Raw genomic sequence first — 23,142 nt, forward strand, 5'->3', positions numbered from 1 at the left:
TCCTTGAAAAACTGAAATGAGGAAAATTTCTGTAACCATCTTAATTTAGACAGACTTTACACATAACACATAGGTTATAATCTATATGCATACACACTTCATGTAATGTTCACCTGAAAGCCTTTAACAAAATTTTTTAAGTCTTCACTATCACCCACCTCTTTTCAACTAATGTTAGATAAGACCAAGCAAGGAACCTAGGGGAGAGAAGCAACCCTCAAAAACAAGGAAACAACAAAAGGAAATTGAGATATGGTCCACCAAGATACAACTATAATTAACTTCCATAGTTCTGTATCAGTATTTGTACCAAAAAAGCAAAAAAGTATTTTTTAAAGACAACAAGTCAATGATATTTGTTCAGTTAAGCATTATTATTAACAGCAGGTACAAATAAAACCAGACACAAGAAATACAAAAAGTTTAGTGATAAAATGACAAAAAAGGAATATTTTTTTTTTGCTTTCTTTACTGAATGAGTCTCCAGAAATCTTTAATTTGGTCTGAAATTTAGGTGAATATTGAATAAGGGCACACAAAAAAAAACCTTGCTGCTCACTGCATTAATGAGTTACAACACAATGAAATTCAAATTCTGAAAGGCTCCCTTATGACAAAATAAAACAAAAACATGAGGAGTTCATTCTATGAGCAATTTTAAGTTCTTCATACCTACTTATTCTGCTCTCACTAAACATTACAACAAGATATGCTAATCATTACAATTTAATATGATCACTTTTATCAGTTTTTTTTCTATGATTCTAATACAGTAACATACAGTTTTGAAGATCTCTCCACAGAAGAGAAACTTCTGATTATTTCCACTAACTCAATAGTTTAATTAGTGAATCTCTTCCACCACTATTAAAAAGAGAAGGTAAAAATGAACTCCACAACAGTATCAAGTTTTCAGTTCTAGTAGGGTATTTTTACTTTTAAATTACAAAGTTAAATATTACTACAGATATAGAATTAATTCTTTGTTCAAAATACACATCACTAGTGAATCCAGGAATATGCAAGGAAATTTACTCCATATATCGGTTGCTAATTTGTGCAGGTTTATGCCTTTTCCAAGAATTCACTTGTTCCTTCAACCCAAACAAGAAGTAACCATTTGAGATTTGCTCAGCTGTCAAGGACAAGTAAAAATGCCATCAACTTTTTTTTTTTAATGGCAAAGAACCTCAAAGTTTTAATGATAAAGTTAACAAAGATATAACTAATCCCAGGGCAAAATGACTCCAAGTGTTAGCACAGTAAAAGAAAAGAGCCAAAGGATTTTTAAGAGATCAATATGAATTTCCCGACTTTAACAGAGATGAAACCTAGAAATTGAGACCTTTACTACTACCTGCAACTCTGAACCAGATAGAGAAATAAAAATAACACGTTGCTTCTGGGGAGTTGCTACTACTGCACTGATTAATATAGAAACTAGTACAAACTAGTTACTCTCCAGGAAATGGGAGAGTTGCATTACACCCACAACCTTCCCCCCCCCCCCCTTAAAGTGATTTCTTGAACACAAGATTTAACAGTTGTATGCAGTCATATAACATATATCACTGAATGAATAAATTGCCAAGAAGCTAGATAAATTTACATCTTGGATGAAAAACAAAACAAAAACCCCACAACCAAAACAAATTCTTTTTTTAAAGTTATATTTGCTAAAATACTTGACAATCACCTAGAAGAATAAAATTTATTTCGCACATATATATGTATTCTTCCCGTATCTGATTTTTGACAATTATGCTGTTCAGCCTGGCAAGTAAACAGAGCAAAATTAACACTAACTTCCTAAAACAAATTGATTTCATGTTCCAAATGCTGCGATAATTTTCTTTGTATCTTTCAAATTTCAAATTCCCCTAAACTGAACAGTAGCAGCTGGAAAAGCTTGCACTAGGTTCTTTTAAAATTGTATTGCACCACAGAAACTAAGATTTTTCCATATTAAAATAAATGCAGCCCACTCATATCATGTAATGAAGTAAAATGTCATTGTTTTCTACCAAACCTTACTCAAAACAGCATTGACAAGAAACTCATTTCAATACCATTTTATGCCACACGATGAACTAATATCGTAGATGAAGAAATGCTACAATCTCACAAGGACATTGCCAGCAAATGAATCTCCATTGGCTCAACTGACCATTCTAAATACTGCACTATCTTCAACTCTTGTCTTCTAAACCTTTCTTTTTACCACTAGACACAATATGTATTTGATACTTCTTTGAGAAGATAAACTTGAATTTTGCCCCATAAGTATGCTCTGGCTGCCATTATATTAAACTTGCAACAGCAATCCATCAATTAGGCTAACAGATGCCAGCTAATACTGGAAACAATGCATTTAAATGCTTTTTAAAAATAAGAATGCTTTTTAAAAATAAATAAGAATGGCATCTGAAACCAAAGTAAATATTTGATAATTCCAGTAAATTTTCACTTATTTTCAACTGCATGTTTACGTAGTACTGCCTATTAAAGAACTAGAATAATGCTGCTAATGATTAAGAGATTTAATAATTATGCAAACTTAAAATTTGCCTTTTCACTATTTTCTAAAATTAGTAACAGGCTGTACATTCACAAAACTTAACAAGCCAAGTTATTTAGTATTCAATCAAAAAATATAACTGCAAAATATTAGCTATGTGTATTTTTTAACAAACGAGTTCAATCAAGTTGCTTGCTATCACCTGCATGGATGGTTTTGATACTCATTTAAAATCACTTACATGTCAAAGACACTGCATGAAATTGAAACCTTTACTAATGCCAAGGTTTGACCCAGGATCCAAAATAAATCTGCATGTACAGACCCTTGTACCTACACAAAGCACCAATTACTTCAAATAAGGTTTTGTCTGTGTGCTAGAGTCCACCCATGTGGAGCCAATTACTATAGCAGGGCCATTATATGGTTCATTTCCCCATACCAGCTTGGCAAGAGGTGTACATGGGTGTAGGAAGTGCAAAAGAACCTTCACTAATAAAGTGCCTCAAACACACATCCGTGCATTGTAATATTTAATGTTACAACAAAGAGTTCTTCTCTGGGACTACACCATGCAAAACAGTAAATACTGCAGGGCAGTTTTTGAGCAGTATTTTTCTAGTTTCTCTTTTTGGTCCACCAGTAAAATTATCTTTCTTTTTTTTAAAAAAAAAAAAAAAGCTTGAATACCATACTGATCCTTAATCTATGTTGCACATTTCTAACAATACCTGAGAATTCCTAAGAACATTGAGAGGCTGTAGGATTTGAATAGAAGGTGTGAGGAAAATGTCAGAATTGCATGATCTTCAAGAAGTATAGTATGTTTATAATAGCAGAAGCACTGATATTACTTATTGATTATGTCTGGTATCATTCTATTCCTAAATGGGAAGTTGTTGTTTGAAATAATTATTATAAATAGGAGCAAACCACTTGAGTATAAAAACCTCTCCCCCATTGGAAGTACTGAAGCTCCATCTAGAGGCTTTTCTTCCTTTACTGTCATTTGTGGTATATGTAATATCACCTAGAAATGTGAACAATATTAAATGTCAGAGGCTTCCTTTGTACCTCCTCTTTTGTTATTCATAATGGGTTCTTGCCCTGAACCTTTGCCTGGCAACACTAGCTCCTTCACTGCCATCAAGTGGTAAGAAACCAAAACTGAACTTAAAAATGTAAAATCTCAATAATCAGATTAAATGAGCAGTATAGCATAGAGACAACTATAAATACTGAATACTGAAAATATTTGTGGTTCTTTTCATTGAAGTTCTGCTATAACCGCCCCAGAGCACTACGACACCTCACACAAATTCAGCAATGGTTTCAAATCTCTTTTTGTAAGGTTCATTTTTACTGCAAATTGCACAGAATATCTACATCCATATTCCTCAACATTATATTTAGAACAAAAAGGCATCACAATAAAAGAATTTTTAAGCAATAATGTATGTTACATTTAACATAAAAAATATTGAACTTGGCAGTTTGGAGGAATTCCATAACATAATTAGAAGAAACAGCATAAACGTCTCCTCAGACTTAGTGTTGCCTACTGGCAGTATCTCAAAAGCAAAACAGCAGCCCACCTCTTCAGCAGTGTCTAATGCAGCAAGTATGCAGCTGTGTCAGTCTCTCCCTTTGTGCTCCACAGCTGTAATCAACTGTGGACATTTGTTATGTCAGGAGAAGTCTTAATGCTCTACAACCAAAAGTAACCTATGGGGAAAGCGCACAACACACCAAAAAACTGAGAGGCTTTGTCTAGATCACAAATAGCAAAAAGAACTAATAACGTAACAGCAGAATGGAGCCAGGCTGCAAGACCTTGATTACTTCAATTTCAACCCCTTGAGTGACATATGGTCCAACTACTCCCACAGTCGCCCATCACTCCCTCATACAATGCTTCGAATTACAGAAATCCACAACATCTTCACCATGACTAGGAATACCTGTAAAATAAACCTCCTAGCGTACACACAGTGAAACTGCATTAACCACTTCTATCTGCTCTTCCATGCACACCATCTTATTTCACTATACTTTCTCTTCAGCCATTATTCCAACTGGGTATTTTGCCATGGCAGAAGATAAAGTACAAAGACTTCTTGGTGGTGTCCTGTTATACAGAATAGTGACTAGCACATGCAATGGAGCTTAAGACTTCAACTTCTGTTACAGAAATTTAAAAATAGAAAAAGAAATAGTTATCAGATTAAAATGAACATACAAGAATAATAATCTCTATACCAAGGATATTTTATGCTTTATCAATATTTCATTGGTAAAAAGAACTATTGAACTTTCTATTAAATCCTGTGTCTACCAGTCCACAGATTAAATCTGTGCTATGTAAGTACTGGGTGGCCGCTTAGCCAGCTCTCTGCTGAAAAGCAGGCTCACACAAAGCAGTCTGCTAAAACTTTGCCATTGGGAAAGCAACCTCCAGACAGCCAAACTTTCCAGCTGGAAAAGGTCAGTTTGAAAGATCTGACTTCTGTGTTTGCTTGGCCCTGGAACCCAGCCTGCTTGTCCAAGACATTTTGTTTCTAGACCAGCGATTCTCAAACACAGTTGTGAAAAATCCTCCTTCAAAATAATAATTGGTGTAACACCTACATATTGAAATTGAGACCACATCAAATATTTGTTTGAGAACGACTAGAGAAAGCCACAAATAATAAAAGTATATATTATGAAACTTAGGACAATTATTTCTTCTGCAATGCTGGGAAAGGACTCGTACTGACATGCAGAAATAAAAAAATGGATCTTCAGAAATTACATGAGTAAGAAAAGACCAAAAACTGAACAGAAAGAGCCTAGAAATCAGGGAACAAGCAAAGGAAAAACAAACAAAGGAAAAAAAAAACCAAACAAAACCACCACCACCCACAACTAATTTACGTGAGGATTTAAAAAAAAAAAAAAAAGGCAAGAATAAAAAAGGGAATATACAGAGGGGCTGTAACATGCAGCCTAAAGCCACATATAGCTTTAAGCTCAAGACAATACTAACTGCCTGTTGGCTTGGCAATTCAATCTGGAGGTCCAACTGAAAAGCCAAAACCAATTTTAGACATTCATTTTAGTTACAAAAAGCATAGGGATTAGACAAAGAGACTGTTCCTGAAGCAATTGAAATGTAAGTTAACCAGGGTGCATGCAACCACTTTAGCTCCTGAGCTGAAAGAAAGGGCTGAATTTATGATGAGCATTGAAAGCCACAGTAAAATTTGATGGCAGCAGGAATACATTTAAAAACAAACAAACCAACCACACAATAAAGAGAAAACATGACCTCCAAGATTAAGAGTGACAGAAGTAGAAGACATTGGAGATTTAAAAAAAAAAAAAAACACCACAAACAAAAACACCACTCACACCTCAGGTTTTCTTCTCGAACATGATTACATGTAGTTCAAGCTGATTGCAGATCTCTCAAACGGATGTATCAAATACACTAATAAGAAAAAGTAACCAGAGAAAGGGTGCTTTAGAAGTTACAGATATCCCTGCATAGTATCCCTGATTGACAACTACAGTTCTTAATGACAGGGCAAAAACAGAAAAAAGAGGAATCAGAAGACAAAGTATTGTCTATACTCAAGAAGGACAGAGAAATCTGTCAGACTGTTCCCTCTTTCAGCCTCTGAAAATTAGAACAGCAAAAACACCTAGCACTAAAGCCATGGAAAGTGTCATCAAAGAAGAGAGAATAATTATTAGCTCCGGGGGCTGCATGGACAATCACAGTAACTGCAATGCAGAAGGTTCCTAAGATGCATTTACAAAGCCCTGACAATACTCAAGTATCACGGTCAGCTCAGCAATTCTCAGCTGTGGCCACCAGGGACCCCATATACTGCCCTCATTAAAGAGAAATGCTCAGTGCAGTCCCAGCACCAATGCCATCTGGGTGAAAAATAAGGCTTTAGGCATAGCAAAGAACAAGAAGCCATTTAGGTAATTGTCTCATTCTCCATCATTATTCTAGGATTGACAATTTGAAGACAGGGATTTAGTTTGGGGGGATAGAGGCAAAAAAATGTATCTCCATGATGCCCAGTGAGCTAATGGCTAGTGAAAACTGTAAACCTGTTGACCTGTTGCCAAATATTAACCTAGAAAATGAAGCCCTGGTAGGCAGGTCTAAACAGATCTGCTATGAAGTCTAGAGAGAAATGAAGAGACTGAAGAGGGGGAACAAAAAAAAAAAAAAAAAAATCAGCATAGGTCATTCATGTTGAGGATTTGTTTGAATCCTTCTTGGGTAAAGGAAATAAAGAACAACTAGAACAAAACACGCAGGAAGTCTACTGCAAGCATCTGCTTCCTTTTTGGGCCTCAGGTGTTTATTCTAGTAGTAGGTGGAAGGAAACCTGCCTTTACCCTCCTTGTAATCGGCAGAAGTGACCATAAGGAGTTTCCCTGGAGTAACCTGCCATTCCACGCACACGCTGGCTCCAGTAGATTCTCCTGCTTTCCTTCCTCTTGCCAGCATGTTGGAGGGACTTGGCAAACTGCTACCCCACACTGCATCTCACTTGACTAAGTGATAGATTTTACAAGTATAACTCATCTAGAGTATTTTTTCAGCTCTTGTAATGATGCTTTTCCTTAACCAAGTCATTACAAGACAGATCCTTGTGAAAATGAGTCCTGTTTTCAAGATGCCTACAGCCAGTGTATGAATCTGTTACTACTGATGTTCAGCAGATCCCAGGGTACAAGCATTGGGCTCAGAGCCAGAACGACATTTTCTAGACTGAACAATTATCTCAAATACTTTTACCATAGCCTAGAACAGAAAGTTGCAACCTGTATAATAATTTAGTCACAGAAAAAAAAAAAAAACAACCCACAAAAAACAAACAGCAAACAGGGGGAGGGGATCAGTGAATTCCCACTTTTCACAATACACTGGTTTTCTTTCATGTTTTATCTTAGGGTATCTGGGCAATTAATGCCCCTCAGGGATTCTTTCCTCCTTCTTTTGACCACCACTTCAGGACTCGTACCATCTCAGCTTTAAATGGCATACCGGTATTTCATTATATAACTGGATAAAAGGCCAAGTTTTTACCATGAGAGTTTAATCATCATTTTCCAGCCTTACAAACTTATACCAGATACCATCCCTTTAGGCATTCTTACCTTCATGCTTAATCCATTAATAGATTTTTTTTGGGGGGTGGCAGGGTTTTTTGCGTGTGCAATTTTTTTATCCACCCACCCCCTGTCACTGAAGAGTCCAAAATGCACCTCTGCTTGAGCAAGCTACTCCTTAAGAATAACTAAAATAATGATCTTACCAAATTTGTCCTGCAAATCTGATACTCAGGTGAAGAACGGAAAGGACTGCAATATATATGCTTGTTCAAGGCTTCCAGCCAAAGTCTGGCGCTCCACAAGCAACCCTTGTGCAAGTCAGGGTTGGGGGTGGGGTGGGGGGGGGTGGTTTTTATGCTAATAGTAAGTTCTACCCTTGCAGCTGGAATGCTCTGTATATTTGTCTTAGCTGGACTGCAAAATATTGAATACCTGATCAAGATACAATTCTATCTTGACTGAAAAATCAATTTCAGAAACCAACCTAGTCCAGTACTCTTTCCTTGCCATAGTATCAATCTGATCACGTCTAACCAGCTGTCATGTAAGGCTCTCATATCTCATGACAGCAGACAGCATAACCAATACCCTGATAATAATAGGATACTGTTAATTCAATGACAGTGTGTTCAAGTTAATCTGTTAGAAAAGAGCACAGAAGCTACAGGAATGCATCTTACATATTCCAGAAGTGAAGAAACTCACATTTTACAGCCTTCTGCTTTCTTTAGGTCAGAAATCTAAGAAGATCTCATGTCCCTGTTAACAGTTCTCTAAATATCAGAGAAGTTTTCTTTAAAAAAAAAAATAAAAATTTGTTGTTGAAAATCTGAACTTTGAGGAAGGCAAACACATAGAAGACAAATGAAATTAGAGCTTAGAAAGAAAATACGGATAACCATATTCAATATTAAGCAATGTTTATATTCACAAATACATTTACAAGAGAAGCTGGCATTCGGCAATGCAAAATGGCTATCTATGCAAGAGCACTTTTTAAACAAAAATAGCATCCCAATTTATTTTCTAGACTTCAAATACTACAAAATGAATGCAAACAAGTGTTTGGTACTGAAAACTTTAAAACATCATGTTTTAAAATAGGAAGTGTAATATCAAGATGAAAGTTCTCTATTGTTAGGGTATGATTTTTACTTTGAGATCGTTTCTCTAACTGTATCTCTTTTATAGGGACAATGTACTATTACCTAAATGTTTTGGATTTCAATACAGTCTATTCAAACTTGCATCTTTGAGACTGATAGAATTAAACTATGGTTTTACCCAAAAATCAAGATAAAGCTAAGACATGTGTGATAAAAATCAGCTGCGACACTAAAAAAGGTTTAATTGCACGCATAGACTGCAATTTGCTGTCACACTATGACAAACTGGAGCCTACATGGGACAATCCTAGGTTCAACTGTTAAGGTAGCTCAAAATAGGAAATATTCACCACCAACATCCCTCCTATGAAATTGTCCATCTGAACCCTGCACCCAATACATTAAACCTACAAAACTAGACTTCCCAGAAAATGCAGTCTGATTTAGTCTTTTATTATCCAATGCTTTTTTCTAGCTACTGTTTCTTTGAGTTCTCAAACTTGATTTTTTAGGGCATCACTTCAGATATGTAGATGTTAGCAAAGAGCCAAGTCTACCCTAAATTCACATGTCTTGACACTAGTCAAGGAGCATGCACAGCATGGAAGCAACAGGTAGGATTACAGGGTTTAATTACTTTAGATAGTACCTAGAAGTATGAGTTTATTAGGTCCCTGAAAAATAAACTGATCAACTCTATTTAGCAGAAAAAGAAAATTGATTGTACAGTACTGTACTAAAACTTTGAAATTCAATACATTTTACTCAATACAACTTTTAGCTTTAACATGTTCACTTAAAGTTCCTGCACTTCAAACAAGTACCCTGCTGCAAAGTTTATTTTGTCAAGTTTCTATCTCTTAATGTACAGAAGCGAGGGCATTTCATAAAACACTGTCATGTCTTTCTCCTCACAATGTTAGCATTCGATAGAAAACAAAAACTGACGTTTTCACAGTGGTTTACATAACTGAAACAAAAGCAATACCAAAATCTTGCTTAAACCAACAGGAATCAAAGACAGTACTAGTAAGTGGTACCATCAAAATTAGGATAACTAGAGTAAAACAATCTCATTGTTTCCAAACAATAAACTTAAGTACATCACCGTAAGAACCTTGCTGGGGAATTAATAAATCCACAGAATTATTATGGTATAAAGGTACCATAAGTCAAAGGGGGGGGACACGACGGGACAGGACACGGACACAACACATAAACCAACTCTGCTTAAGTCTTAAGTAGTAACACAAACCTAAGCCCTCCATTTTACCTTCTGAAAAGAGAACTATTGTCCAAGACTGAAATGTTACAGAGTTAATGCTAGTTACTACAGCAAAGTGACCAGAAGCAAATGACACATTCCTGAACTCCTGGGTATCTCAGAAAAAGCCCTGAGCTCTTCCAAAAATGTGCTTAATCATACATAGGTAGCCATTAGTAGAACAGGAAAACTGCCTAACAGCAGCTATTCTTCCTTCTAATGATCAGTAATTGCAACATGGTGGGTTTTGTGCCAGTTCCAGTAGAATTTGTGGAATGTATAGCTAAAAAAACCTACTTCTTTCTAACTTGCTAACCAGACTTTTGATTTGTCCAAGCAAGCTAGAGTGGTACTTGCCACAGACTGGCTGATGATGAAATTATGAAAAGTTTCATTCTGTAATAAACCCACAGCTGTGCAATTTAATATCTTATTTAATGAGTATTTCCTGTTGGAGATGTTCAGGTGATTCCTACACCAACACATTCTTTGCAGTAGGCAGGTCAAAAGTAGCTAATTCAACTTTAAATAAATATACAGACATATTACTCCAAAGAGACCAATTAGAGGCAAAGAAGTTGTCAGCACCATGGCTTTCACCTGAGATTGCTGAACGAAATTTATATATGAAGCTGCAGACCTGCAGGTAAGGAAGGTAATGCAGTACTGCAAAAACTGTCACCAGGTACCTGGCAGGCAGACAATGTGATTCCCATTCAAAAAAAACCCACAAAAAAAACAAACCAAAACAAACCACCAAAACCCAGAAGATAATTACAGACCAGGAAGTTTGTCATCCATCCTTACTAAAGGCAGTAGGGGCTACAAAAATAAAGTCTCTGTAGACAGGGATAAACGTGGTCTGTTAGAAAAGATGTTGCACGGCTTCTGCAAAGAGAAACCCTGCCTCGCCAACTCACCCAAGTCCTCGGAGTGCATCAGTAAGGATAGAGATAAGAGGTCCAGCAGACACAGAACAGTCCAATTGTGAAAAAGCTTTTGATGAGGTTCCACACCAGTGGTTATCAAAGAAACTAACTTGCCACAGATGAGAGGAAAGAATCTTGTAAACAGAAAATTCACAAACAGGATACAAAAAGCAAGGTTTAATGGCAGTTTTCAGGGCAGAGAGTAGGCGGCTGAAAGGTCTTCTGTTGACAGATTGATGCTTTATTCAGCACTTTCAATGACAACATGAAGAGCAGAGCATGCAGTGAAATCTCACAGTTCATAGGTGACACTATACATTTTGAGTAGATACCAGACACTAGGCAAGGGAATGCCAAACCAAGCGATCTGGCAAAAAAAATGAGAGATAAGATTCAGTGTACGGAAGACTGTAACCGTAAAGTAAACCACGCCTACACAGAGCAGAGCTTGGAGCTGGCAATTTCAAATCATTAAACAATTCAAGACACATTATCGACGGTTCTCCAAACACGCTGTAAAGCATCAGCTGACCGAAAGGCACCACCAGGAGTGCACCTTTTAACATTACTCATCAAAAACTGTGGAGGCTGAGAGGTACTTGGGGCAAATGGACTGCAAAACACAGCTAGGTTCACACGCTTTCTCCAAGTAACACCATCTATTGCCACTGGCTTTATTATTTTTATTTAAGAAAGAAGTGTGAGGGTTATACAGAAGTATATAAATAATAAGAAACCAGAGTGGAAACTCAGCCAGAGGACATTGACAACATCCAGCACTCTTGAAGGCATGTAAGGAGCTTGTGGATAACATGGAGGGGCGCCCTAACTGGAGACCAAGACGACTAGGGAAAGGAAACAGGCCTTCACAGGCACCAGGATCCATTGCCTGAGACACAATACTAGACTATTATTAAACATTTGCAATCAAGACAAGGCAAGGGTGTTTAATATTCTTAATTGCAAAAAACATTTTTTAAAAAAAATCACATTATTTCTTAACTGATACATGGTTATCCAAAAAATAAATCCTCTTCAGAAGCCATACTGCATGACACCACTGAGGAAAAGATAACAATTTAAAAAATAAAACAGAAGTAGGTATCTCCAGTGATCAAAAGAATATCTAACTACTCAGAGATAGATAGTGATTTTCAACCCATGAATCACAGGGCCCTGGAAAACAGTAAGGTACTGATCTATCTCAGCTATCGTCTGTAAATCTCCGTTCACTAACCAGTGGTCTGCACCTCCACCAGAAAATTAAGGTGTCTATCCATCATATCCATTCATAGGTAAGAAAGGTAAGTATAAGTGTGTGAAAGGCATAAATCATAATGACCGAGGACATTAGTGAGCCAGTAACTCACTGATAGGTTAGTCTCTATTTGTCCAGCAAAGTATTGGATCCCCCTGCAAATTAACACAGCTTTCTGGTGAAGCACCTCGTATTACGCAACCAGAAAACACAAAGACCAAAAAGATTTACTAAATGGACTACACTGGTGCACTCCAGCGTGGGAACTCTGTACTGTGTAACTGAACATGAATGTAAGTCAGTTATACCCGATTTTTAAATAAAACTTATGTACAAAAGAGGTTTGCTCTTTCACCATTATAAACTGGAGAGACAACTGACTGGCTGATACCCTCAACCTGTATTTCAACTGTTGAAATACTATTCTCAACAGATACAGTCCAACATTCAAATTCACTATTTTGTTTTGAATGTTGCTGGGTTAGCTTGTGGTGTTGAAAAGGTACTGGAGCAGAAATAGAGGAAAATATTCAGTAGAATAGAAACTACAAACCACACAGGTTACAAACTGACAGAAAAAAATACTTTCTATTCAACAATAGACAGACTCAGGTTGGAGAACAAGTTTATTTCAAATTTTTAATCAACTGAAAGAAGTGCTTGAATTGATTAAGATTCTTTCCACCAAATAACATTTTACATAGTTCCTAATAGGAAACGAGAAGAGGCTTCCACATAGGATGAAATTTTACAGACTTTTTTTTCCTACTACATTGTAGTAGCCACTGTTAGACACAATGTCCTGTAAAGTGATTACTAATATGATTGTAAACTGTCACAAAATTAAACGGCATACAGCTCTTCTACTCTACCACCACAGCATTTATATCCCATAAAAGAACCTATAGGAATCACTGACCACGGAATAGTGATTATTAAATATAAAAGTTAGTCTAAATCAGTTTGAAATTTAATAAAACACTGATCAATCAGACTACAGAATCATTTGCAGTATTTTTGGGAGGTAAAAACAATTATTGTCCCTTAAAGAAGCTACTTGCCCCAAATCAGCACAATATACTTCACAGCTTTCTCATGTCCTTATCAGCACTTACAGCATTGGAGAAAGCAGCATTTCAGAGTTATAGCCCATGTATAAAAGCAAGACTCCCCTAGTCGTTCTCTCTAGTCAGAGAAAGATTGCAGAGTAACTTGATTTCTGTTTTCTCCACCAGTTTTCCAAATTAACACTGAGAAGGAAGAATTTCAGATCTGGCAGAGATGAGGGACTGCTTATGAATTTTCCTCTCTTCTCATTCCACCGCTCATTTGTTTGACATCAAGAGCAACAGTTTCTAAGGCCTGCCAGCCAGGTCATTTACGAAATTTGCACTAAAGCAATCCATGAGACAAGAGCCCAGCAATACACAACCCTGCTTTAAAGTGTTACATTCAAACTGTGTTATTGGTCGCATAACTGTAACATACATCACATGTACAACACCTTGTCACAGACATAAGATTGTTTACAAATCACTTTAATACAGAGCTAGTAACATCCAAACAAGGTTGACAGACAAACAAGAAGCAAAAGAAACCCAGAAACCCCAAATCTCTTCATAATTTAGGGGAAAACAACAATTTTAAGCTATTGAGGGGAAAAAAAAATAAACAAAAACTGCTGTTTAGGAACCCACAATTGATAGAAGCAAACTTTTAATGGGTACAGCATACAGCTAAGCAAAAGCACGAACACCAACAAGCAAACCAAAAGCAAAACTGCAGGTTTTCGTATGCTGCATGTGTTTTGTTAGCCCACTAGGATGCTGTGAAAAACCAAAACATTTCAGACATATATATAATTTCCTCCTTTTATTCATATACCTATTCTTATAGATGAAAACCCCTTTGTTATTGCTTATACTGTCATTCTGACTGGCTCAGCTACGCAACAGCACCACAGGCTCTTTGTTACTGGCTCCACTGACAACACAAGAGCACCAACCCAACTACGGAACATTTCGTATGCTGAATTTCCATTTTATTTTTTAAATGTTACCAAGTACTTAAAGTTAAAATAGCACCATAGATACCTGCAAATATCTCCCTTAAAGCTATACTTTCCTCTATATCTGATTAGAAAATGATGCTAATCTTAATTGTACAATTACTCTAGATGGAGCATAAATGGTTTATCATTCAACAGAATGATATGAAGGCTGCCTCTAAGATTTTTCTTTATACAACTTTACAGACAAACATGATGACCACAATCCACAGCAGTCAAGTAGTAAAAAGCCAGCTAGGAAGTCATTTACAAAACTGTATGTTAGATTAATTACGTCGTTGTTTTAGATACCAACATGGGCACACACATGTAGAACTTCAGCAAAGGAGGTGAATTTGAAACAAACATAAAACATACAGCCTTGTGTAAGCACCAGAGGCCACCAGCACAGGTTACCTACCATTCCTCACCAAGAAATCGGTTACTCCCAATGAATTACAGGTCAAGCACAGAACTTCTAGGAAGAAAAATAGCCCATTTTTTATTTCTGAAATTTGATGATCAAGCTATTATGGATACCTCCTTAAATGACTAGTGAAGTGGAAATAGAGAGAGGAAGAGCTGAAACATTATTACTGCTGCAGACAGAAAAAAAATAATTCAAGACTGCTTATTTTATGCTTTTCATAGCATTTTGCATACTGTTAGTTCCCTCGGGTTCCCAAACATAGTAGTTTCCTATTGCTATACGTGCTTCTACATAGCAAGAAATAAGATATAAATAATCTGAAAGCAATCAGGAAAGTATTATATGAATGAATTGTCAGGGAAAGTTAACAGTAAATGCCTTTAAAACCACTCATAATTATAGATTGTGAAACATTTCTGTGTCTTTAAGACAGAAGCCAACAATAAGAGCAAAAAAATCCTGGATTTCCTTGGACAATATCCAAGCAGAAATTTAATAGGAAATTATATAGAAACCCCATTTTTATGGAAAAAACAAGTTTTACAAGTCTAGATATCTCAATCATTTTTAAATGGAGGAACTGTAAACAAAAACATCAGGAAACATTATGCATACATGATATATGTCAGGACACTTACAAAATGGATTATATGATGTATCAGCAGTTTGCCTGGAAGTCTATCACTGCTAAAAAAAAAAACAAAACCAAAACCAACACACAAAAACCCAGATCCTGCACTATGCTCAGTTACAAATCTGAGCAGTTATCATAAGTGCTTCTCTATGGTGACTTGACAGCAATTGAATTACTCTGTAGGTTGGAACAACTTTGTTCTATAGGATCCAAGTGAGAAAATCTCAACAATGACTTCACAGAATTTTAATTTACATTTTTTATGAAAAGCAGAGTTTCCAGAACTGCTGGAAATCTCACTTACACGTGTAAGTAACAAGGCTCAAACGGGAAGTTTAAAACCATGAAGACACACAGAATTACATCTGAATGACACACTGAGAAAAAACACACAATTATTTTTATGGAATGAACAGAGATTACAGATAAAGCCACTGGAAACAGGTCTGGATTTTCTAACGCTATCCTTGTTTGAAACAGTGCAATGGAGTCTACTACTGCCTCAATGTTGATGCTACATTTTTGAGGGCTTTGGGGGTTTTTTTTGGGCTCTAACTGCCATGACATGAGGCAATTCTTAAAGTCAAAAAAACAATTTTGCAGAACGCCTCCCTCATCCATCACTTAAAAGAAACGTACAGTTTCAGGAATTACAAAGATCCCTCACTGTCCAAATAAAGTGACCCTTTAGTGAGCAGAGCAGAGTGACCCTTTGCTATTACTATCATCTAGATGTGTATTACAGAAGTTAATTATTTTTGACAGTTTGGAGCAAGAAGTTGAAATATATTTCATCTTTCCAACTGAGAACTCTGATGTTGTGATTGACAGTGCATTAAAATCCAATGCCTTCCAAAACTACTAGTCCTGCTTAATACATATTTTGAATAAGAAGTAGAAAACAGTCTTGGAACAGGCTTAGGCCATTAGACATGATGTTTAATCACTAGCCCAACAACTTTGATTCCTCAAAGATGAGTAACAGATACCAAGCTGCTACATGGCTCCATTTCACTTCACAGCACAAGACTTTTGAAGGTCACAGTGAATATCCTCTTTGTCATGCAAAGAACAAAATAATCTTAGAAAACAAAGCAAGAAATGCCTACAGCTCAGAGTTTTCACACAATCATCTGAAAAACTGATGTCATAACTGCATGTGTGTGAAGCTCTATCTCACTATATCAAATACTACCAAAGCTTGGAAGACTGATGAAGCAGTATTACCAACCCAATTTTCTCCAAAATATTTGCAGATGATGCACGCTCCACAATTTTAGTAACACTGCACCCGCATATGTTAACCTTAAAAAGCAGAAGGGAGGAGAACAGCCTTAAGTGTTAGAAGAGCAACCAAAATAAGTCCTTGGAGTGTGATCAAGCTTGTCACTGGGAAGAAGAAACAAACTGCTGCGTTTCTGGGTTATCTCTCCTTATTTCCACCTTGCCTGCCAGGGAAGACAGAAGACCTGTAAGGGTACAGGTAGGCTGTTCTGGCTGAGGACTTGAGAGCATTCCTTGAATAGATACAGCTCTCCTTCACCTGCCTGTTCCCACTTGAGGGGACCACTCTGTGTACTCGAAGTTCCCAAAAAGGTCTACAGCAAATATATTTTTACCTAGATTTTTTGTTTGTTTGTTTCTGGACAGTGACCCATTCAAAGTCAGAACTATGGCAGTGCCAGATGATAACACTGACAGCTTCAGAGATTCCCATTCTTTCTGAAAAATAGGTTACCAAATCTATTTCCAAGAACTTTACTTATATAAGATAGGAATTCACAACTTCAGAACTGCAATGATGTATGCACTGCATGTCATCAGTCAATACACTTGCATAAAATAGACTATGCAAAAACCTATTCCTGAGAATTTTCTTAAGTCTCTGCCTTGTAATATCATAAAAGCCACAACTGGTCATGGGGTTTGTTCCTGGTGAGGTTCTTACAGAGCAGTGACAAGAGGTAAAATTCACGTCAGCCATTTAGTATAAACTGTAGTGTTAAAGTGCATCTACCTCAACCTTTAGGGCAGATCAGGAGTGCATATGTAAAGCAAACTTCTTTAGCGTACCCACTGACTGCATATCATGAGGTGGTCCTGGAGTGTATGAACTGGATTCCTTTTGAATAGAACTGAACTGTAAGATATAAAACCAGTAGCACAAACAGCACACTTCAACACAGACGGGCATTGAATCCATGCAGCCAGCCTGGTATTTGTTCAACGACAACAAAAATCCCTGAAATGCAAACAGTATGGACACCAATTCCTCAGCACCAAACATTGCGTTCTACAGATGCAATCCTGTCAGACCCTGCTGCTTGCCAGGGTACACACAGCTCCCCTGTTTCAGTGTTCTTGAAAGGAGCCTAATAGCCCAATACACATCCACCTCATCTAGAGGGCTTGTGGCTTCCCACAGCCAAAGAAATCTGACTCCTTCATTTTCGCATCTTGAATTTTCTTGGAGTTGCTAACATACCAAAGTCTCACAGGCTGTAGGACCAAAAATCAGGCTCTGTATGTGCAGTTCTGACTTCGTGTTGCAACATCATCTACCAAACCCATTGTCTAGCAATGACGTGGATAAAAATGCTCTTAGATCTTTATAGTAAATCCACGTGACTGGACTAGAGCCTGGTTCAAAATAAGTCCCATTTGCCACAAGGAAGGCATAAGCCAATACTGAAGAAAGTATCTCAACTTTTTTCGGTGGTAATATATTTAACCACAGTGTTGGCCAGCAAGCTCCACCCATGTGTTAAGTCTCCCTCAGGAACCTGAGCTCCCAGGGCCACTTCTACTACCTCAAAGGGCACTTGGAGAAACTGTCTGTATTTGCTTTTATATACTGCACAGGCCAATTCTAGCAACATAGGCCATGCATTTTAACACATCATCACAAACAATGTTTCCTAAATATTTCTTGATCAGATCCCTTGTATCCAAGAAGCATACCACAAAGTTTCAAAAGACATTCAGCAACCTGTAGTGCCTTCCTTTAATGCAAGCCAAAAAGAGTAGAGGATCAGGCAATTCCCTTGTAGCCATATAAACAGTTATACGCAAAAGCACATTTTGGCAAGGAGATCCATAGGTTCAACTGATGCCAAACTGATTCATCCAGAGCATATCATGTTTATACAGGTATCAGCTATTGAAAGCTGTAAGACAATAAAATTAACTTGATCATTTAATTTGTCTACCATACAAGTTTGTAGCTCCCCAGATCTTCATGCAATTTTTCCAAAGAGTTGACATCAGATTTGCATGTTCTCATTCTGAGGTAACAGGGTACTTTTATTCCTGAGTCTGCATACCCTCCGGTTTAATTCTGATGCTTCATCTGAGTTTTTAATGAATTCTATTCGGTCCTGATCCCCCCCCCATCAGCTTGAAATTGGCTATATTGAAGTGATTACTGAAATGATTATTACATCTGATCCGTCAAGAGTTTATGATTCTATTTCAGTAACCACTATTCTATTTCAGTAACCACTTAGGCAACATGGAAATGTAATCTTTTATCAAGCCAAAAGTTATGTTACCTCCCCATTCTGCTAGGTCTAATTTCTTGAGAACAGCAATGTTTTAAATGAGCCATTCAAGTTAATCACATCATCAATTTAAGAACCACCAAAGAAACAGGAAGGTAAAGTAATTCCCAAACTGTTACATCATTACTGTTCTGAACAACATAAAACTTCTTGTATGTGCTATGTTACCATAGATCTGATGGATTACCAGGTAGATAGATTGTGTCCTTGTATAAAAAAAGCACAGATCTTTCTTAATCTAGGTGCTTAGCCCTAACACCTGGAAGCTGGACAAGATGATCTCCAGAGGTCCCTTCCAATCTCAGCCATTCTGTGAGCACTTGTAGGTTTCTCAGCCAACCCCTCCTTGAAGTCAAGGACTAAGGACAGTTATTCTAACAGCCAAGACAGTCACAATCTTACTCTTCCTCTGTCATTCCACATTCACAACAATAATCACTTCCATTAGATCATCCTCTGTCTCAGCCATCGATCTTGGAAAAACACTACAGCAGCTTCAAATCTAACACCCTGCTAGTGCTGGATGGCAGTTACTAACAATGCCAGGAGGCTTCCACAAGGCCCTTGGACAAGACAAAACACAAACCCCTTACTCCCATGAGCACAGGCTAGGAACAAAACAAAACAATCATAATTTCTCATCAACCCCAGGGAAAAATCCATCAGTCAGAGGCTTATCAAATCATGCTAGAGAGCTACAGGACTTCCCACAATGCTTTCTACACCTTGTCAGTTGAGGTCAACATCAGCTTCTGACATTGTGTATGAGATTCCACAAGCAGCCAGTACCACAGTTCTCCCATCAAAATCTAAGCTGCTTTAATGCCTTAAGGAAGCACTGGAGTCATTCTCTACGTTTTTTCAAAATACAAGATGACATGTTTAGAAAAAATCTGGCAGCCCTGATATACTACTGTTAACAAACATGGTTGAGCACCCATATCTCAGACGCAGAAGTTACATCCTGCATAAGGGAGAAGTACATGAAGGAAGAAGGGATTATCAGGACATGATACAAGGTGAAATTCCTTGGTCCTAACTGGTACACAACACGCTGCTCTGCATAGCCCAACACCAAGATGAATATGGAGGGGGGGAGGAGGGGAAAGCAAGCTTTGATGAATGAAAGATTATGCAACACTCCAAAGGCTATTGTCACACACACTGCCCCTCTTGTGCTAAAATGAAAAACAACCTGAGCACAAGGAATAAAACCACTAGCACCAGAACTACAAAAAGTTAATCACAGCATTCTAGTCAAAGGCATCCCAACTAAAACAACGGTAACATACAAAATAACCAGTAAACTCCATTAAACCAAAGTTTTAAAAAAATAACAGAAAACCTGAAGAAACATGCAAACAGCACGCAAAGACATTATGATAAAAGGCAGCTTTGTGTTAAAGACATCCAAGGTAGGATACAGCACACCTGAGATTTGTGCACTTCCCTTGACTCCACTACAAGACCAGCTACCCTTCCTATACACTAACTTAAATGGCTGCAGCTGCCCAGCGAGTCACTGCAAGTCAGAACCCTGCTTCAGTATCTCATTTGAAGCTTCAGGTTTAGGTCAGAGCTGGAGAAGCAAGCAGCAGGAACACAGGATACAGTGTGGAAGAACCTGTAAACCTATACAGCACCTTCCAGTGCTCACAGATTTCTATTGAGGCTCAACTTCAACATTGTAAACTCTATCACTGTACTCACAGGTATGTTCTGCTGCATGTGTGAAGCATCTAGTACTATTTTGGCTATAATGACATTATGAGTGACTAACATATACTTAAAATTTCACTTGTGTTGCACTTCCACCAACTTTTTCCCTGCTCGTACATTACAAGTGATTCAAGTTCTCCATTAAGATTAGAAGTAGGGTAGAAGTGCGAACAAGCAGAATATTTGCTTGCTAAAAATATTGCGCAAGGTACAGATGCAGGCCTAGAAAAAAAGATTGTGTAAGATATTAACAAAGAGTTACATACCAGATCTGAACATCACTAACTGAAACAAACAAATTGTTGTATCCCTACATTATCTAACACTAAAATTGCCTTTGAGGAATTAAAACCTAGATTTTTAGGCTCATTAAAGTGAAACTCAGGTAGCAGTGTTTGCTGTGTTGTATATACAATGGTATTCCATAGTATTTAACACCAGCTGCTTCAGAAAGAGTAAAAGAAAGAAAGAGATAAAACTGTCTCAGAATCCCCCAATTATCATTAGCAACTGCAGCCGGTAGTTTCCAAAATAGGACTCTCATATATTGCAGACACTTTCCCTCTCTTTGTAGACATGGCCCTAATGAAATACAGCTATTATTCTCAAAAACTACAAGAACTACACCAGAATAAACTTTAAGGTTGTCAGCGAAGCCATTTGAATAGCAGGATCACTCACCAGAACGTAGAGGTGCTAGGAGACAAAGTACTAAATGTCTTTTGGGGACTCTGGGTGAAGATTATAAAGAATTGGATATTTAATTATTGAGGAGAAGAATACTGAGAAGAAGAAAGAGACAAAAGGAAGATTGCCAAGATGCACAAAGAGAGAGCGAGTAAGATCACACACACATAGCAGAGCATCTAGAGTTGCAGAAGACCATCAAGTGTGAGCCAAGGCAAGTGATACAAACTGAAGATGCTAAGTGGCGGCAAAACCAGCAACCACATCTAAAAGATACACAAGAAACATGGGATAAAACTGTTTCGAACAGGAGTTCCTGTCTTGACTACATGTACATGAAAATTAACTGAAGGTGCATAATAAACACTTTGTTGCCTAGCAAACAGAGGAGAAAACCATGCACAATAACCAAGATACATGGAAAGTAAACAAACGTAACAACCTACAAGCCATTACCATAGCAAAGGGCCACAGTCTACCACATGGCATGCGTGAGACAAAACAGAAGCCGCAACACATGGTGATGCACAATCTGAAGGAGGTAAAGAACCAGCAGCTATGCAGAATGAGGGGAAGATGAGAAACAGCCATACCCAGGATACGTATGGGAAGTGGGAGAAGCCCACAAGCTACTTCTGTCTAGCTGTGGATACATTTGGAGAAAAAGAGATATAATCAGAAGAGCAACAGGCAGTAGAAACACACAAAGGTACAGTGGCAGAGGGAGGGTTGATTTACGGTGGGGCCGGAAGGATAAAAAACCCCCAGAACAGTACTTGCAGGAGAGCGGAGCCCCTTCAGAGGGAAGGAAGAGGCTGGGGAAGGGACAGGAGCCTTGCCCCAAGCCTCGGAGCACGGCGGGGGCACGCAGCGCAGCGACAGAGCCGGGGCAGCCGCACGCCTGTCAGGGCAGGAGGCGGATGACAGCGCCGGGCAGGAGGGCGAGGGGCCGGCGGCATGCCCGGCGCCCGTGTGCCGCGGGGAGCAGCCGGGCGGCGGCAGTGCAGTGGGGTGGGCAGCCAGCCAGCCATGCTCGGCGGAGGCAGGGACGGCGGTGACAGGCGAGGCTCGTGCCTGCGTGAAGGCACTGGGGCAGGGGGCGGCGGGGGCGGCGGCGCGCCTCAGGGCCCGCGGCAGGGCGGCCCGGTCCCTCGCTCACCTGCTGCACCCCCAGGAAGTCGTAGAAGTTCCGCGGCACCTCCTCCACCAGGTCGAAGAGCTCCAGGTCGCCGCTGTCCCAGGCGCGGGCGCGGGGCGCCAGCAGCGCCAGCAGCGCCAGGAACGGCAGCAGCCGGAGGCGCGGCGCGGGCCGCGGGCGGCCCATGACCCCCGACTCGGCGGCGGAGGCGAGGACGTGGCCGGGGAGGCACTGCTGAGGCCGCGCACGCCCCGCCGGCGGCTCCGCACTGAGGGGAAAGAGCCAGGCCCGGCCCCGCCAGCGGCCAGTCCCATGGAGGGGGGGGGGGGGGGGAGGGAAGCGCTCTCCGCCCGGCCAATCGCCGCCTCCTCAGGCTATGACGTCGGGTACCCCGGCAACCGCTGGCGCTCGCGCAGTCGAGGCGCTGCGGGGGGAAGGGCGAAGCGGGGAGGTGCCTGCGGCCGGCGGGGAGGACGCGCGCGAGAGCGGCAGCGGCGCGCGGAGCCCCGGCAGGAGCTCTCTTCGCGCGGCCGGCGGGGTTCGCGCGCGCGCCCGCCCCGCCCGCCGCCCCTTCATCCCCACTTCCTGCCGCCTCTGCCTGCGGCGCCGCGCAGCGCTCTTGCCCGCCCCCGCGGCCGGCGGAGCGCCCTGTCGGCCCGCTGCCATCCGGGGTAGCCCCGGCAGGGTGATCCCCCCTCCCCCGGCGGTCTGGAGCGGGCCCCGTACCCCCC

The 23,142-nt window shown here is 39.4% G+C and overlaps 1 protein-coding gene across 1 annotated transcript in view; it reads right to left on the minus strand.

Moving 5' to 3' along the window:
• The window catches only part of DNAJC1 (DnaJ heat shock protein family (Hsp40) member C1), a 114,700-nt gene extending 92,103 nt beyond the window's left edge, over nt 1-22,597 (minus strand). The window contains exon 1 of the mRNA XM_086466712.1: nt 22,433-22,597. Coding sequence (XP_086322838.1) covers nt 22,433-22,597 — 165 coding nt within the window. The remainder of the gene's footprint in view (nt 1-22,432) is intronic.
• Between the last annotated feature and the right edge of the window lie 545 nt (nt 22,598-23,142).

The sequence above is a fragment of the Leptosomus discolor genome, chromosome 6 (genome assembly GCF_034619465.1).
Source record: "Leptosomus discolor isolate bLepDis1 chromosome 6, bLepDis1.hap2, whole genome shotgun sequence".
Classification (NCBI taxonomy): domain Eukaryota; kingdom Metazoa; phylum Chordata; class Aves; order Leptosomiformes; family Leptosomidae; genus Leptosomus; species Leptosomus discolor.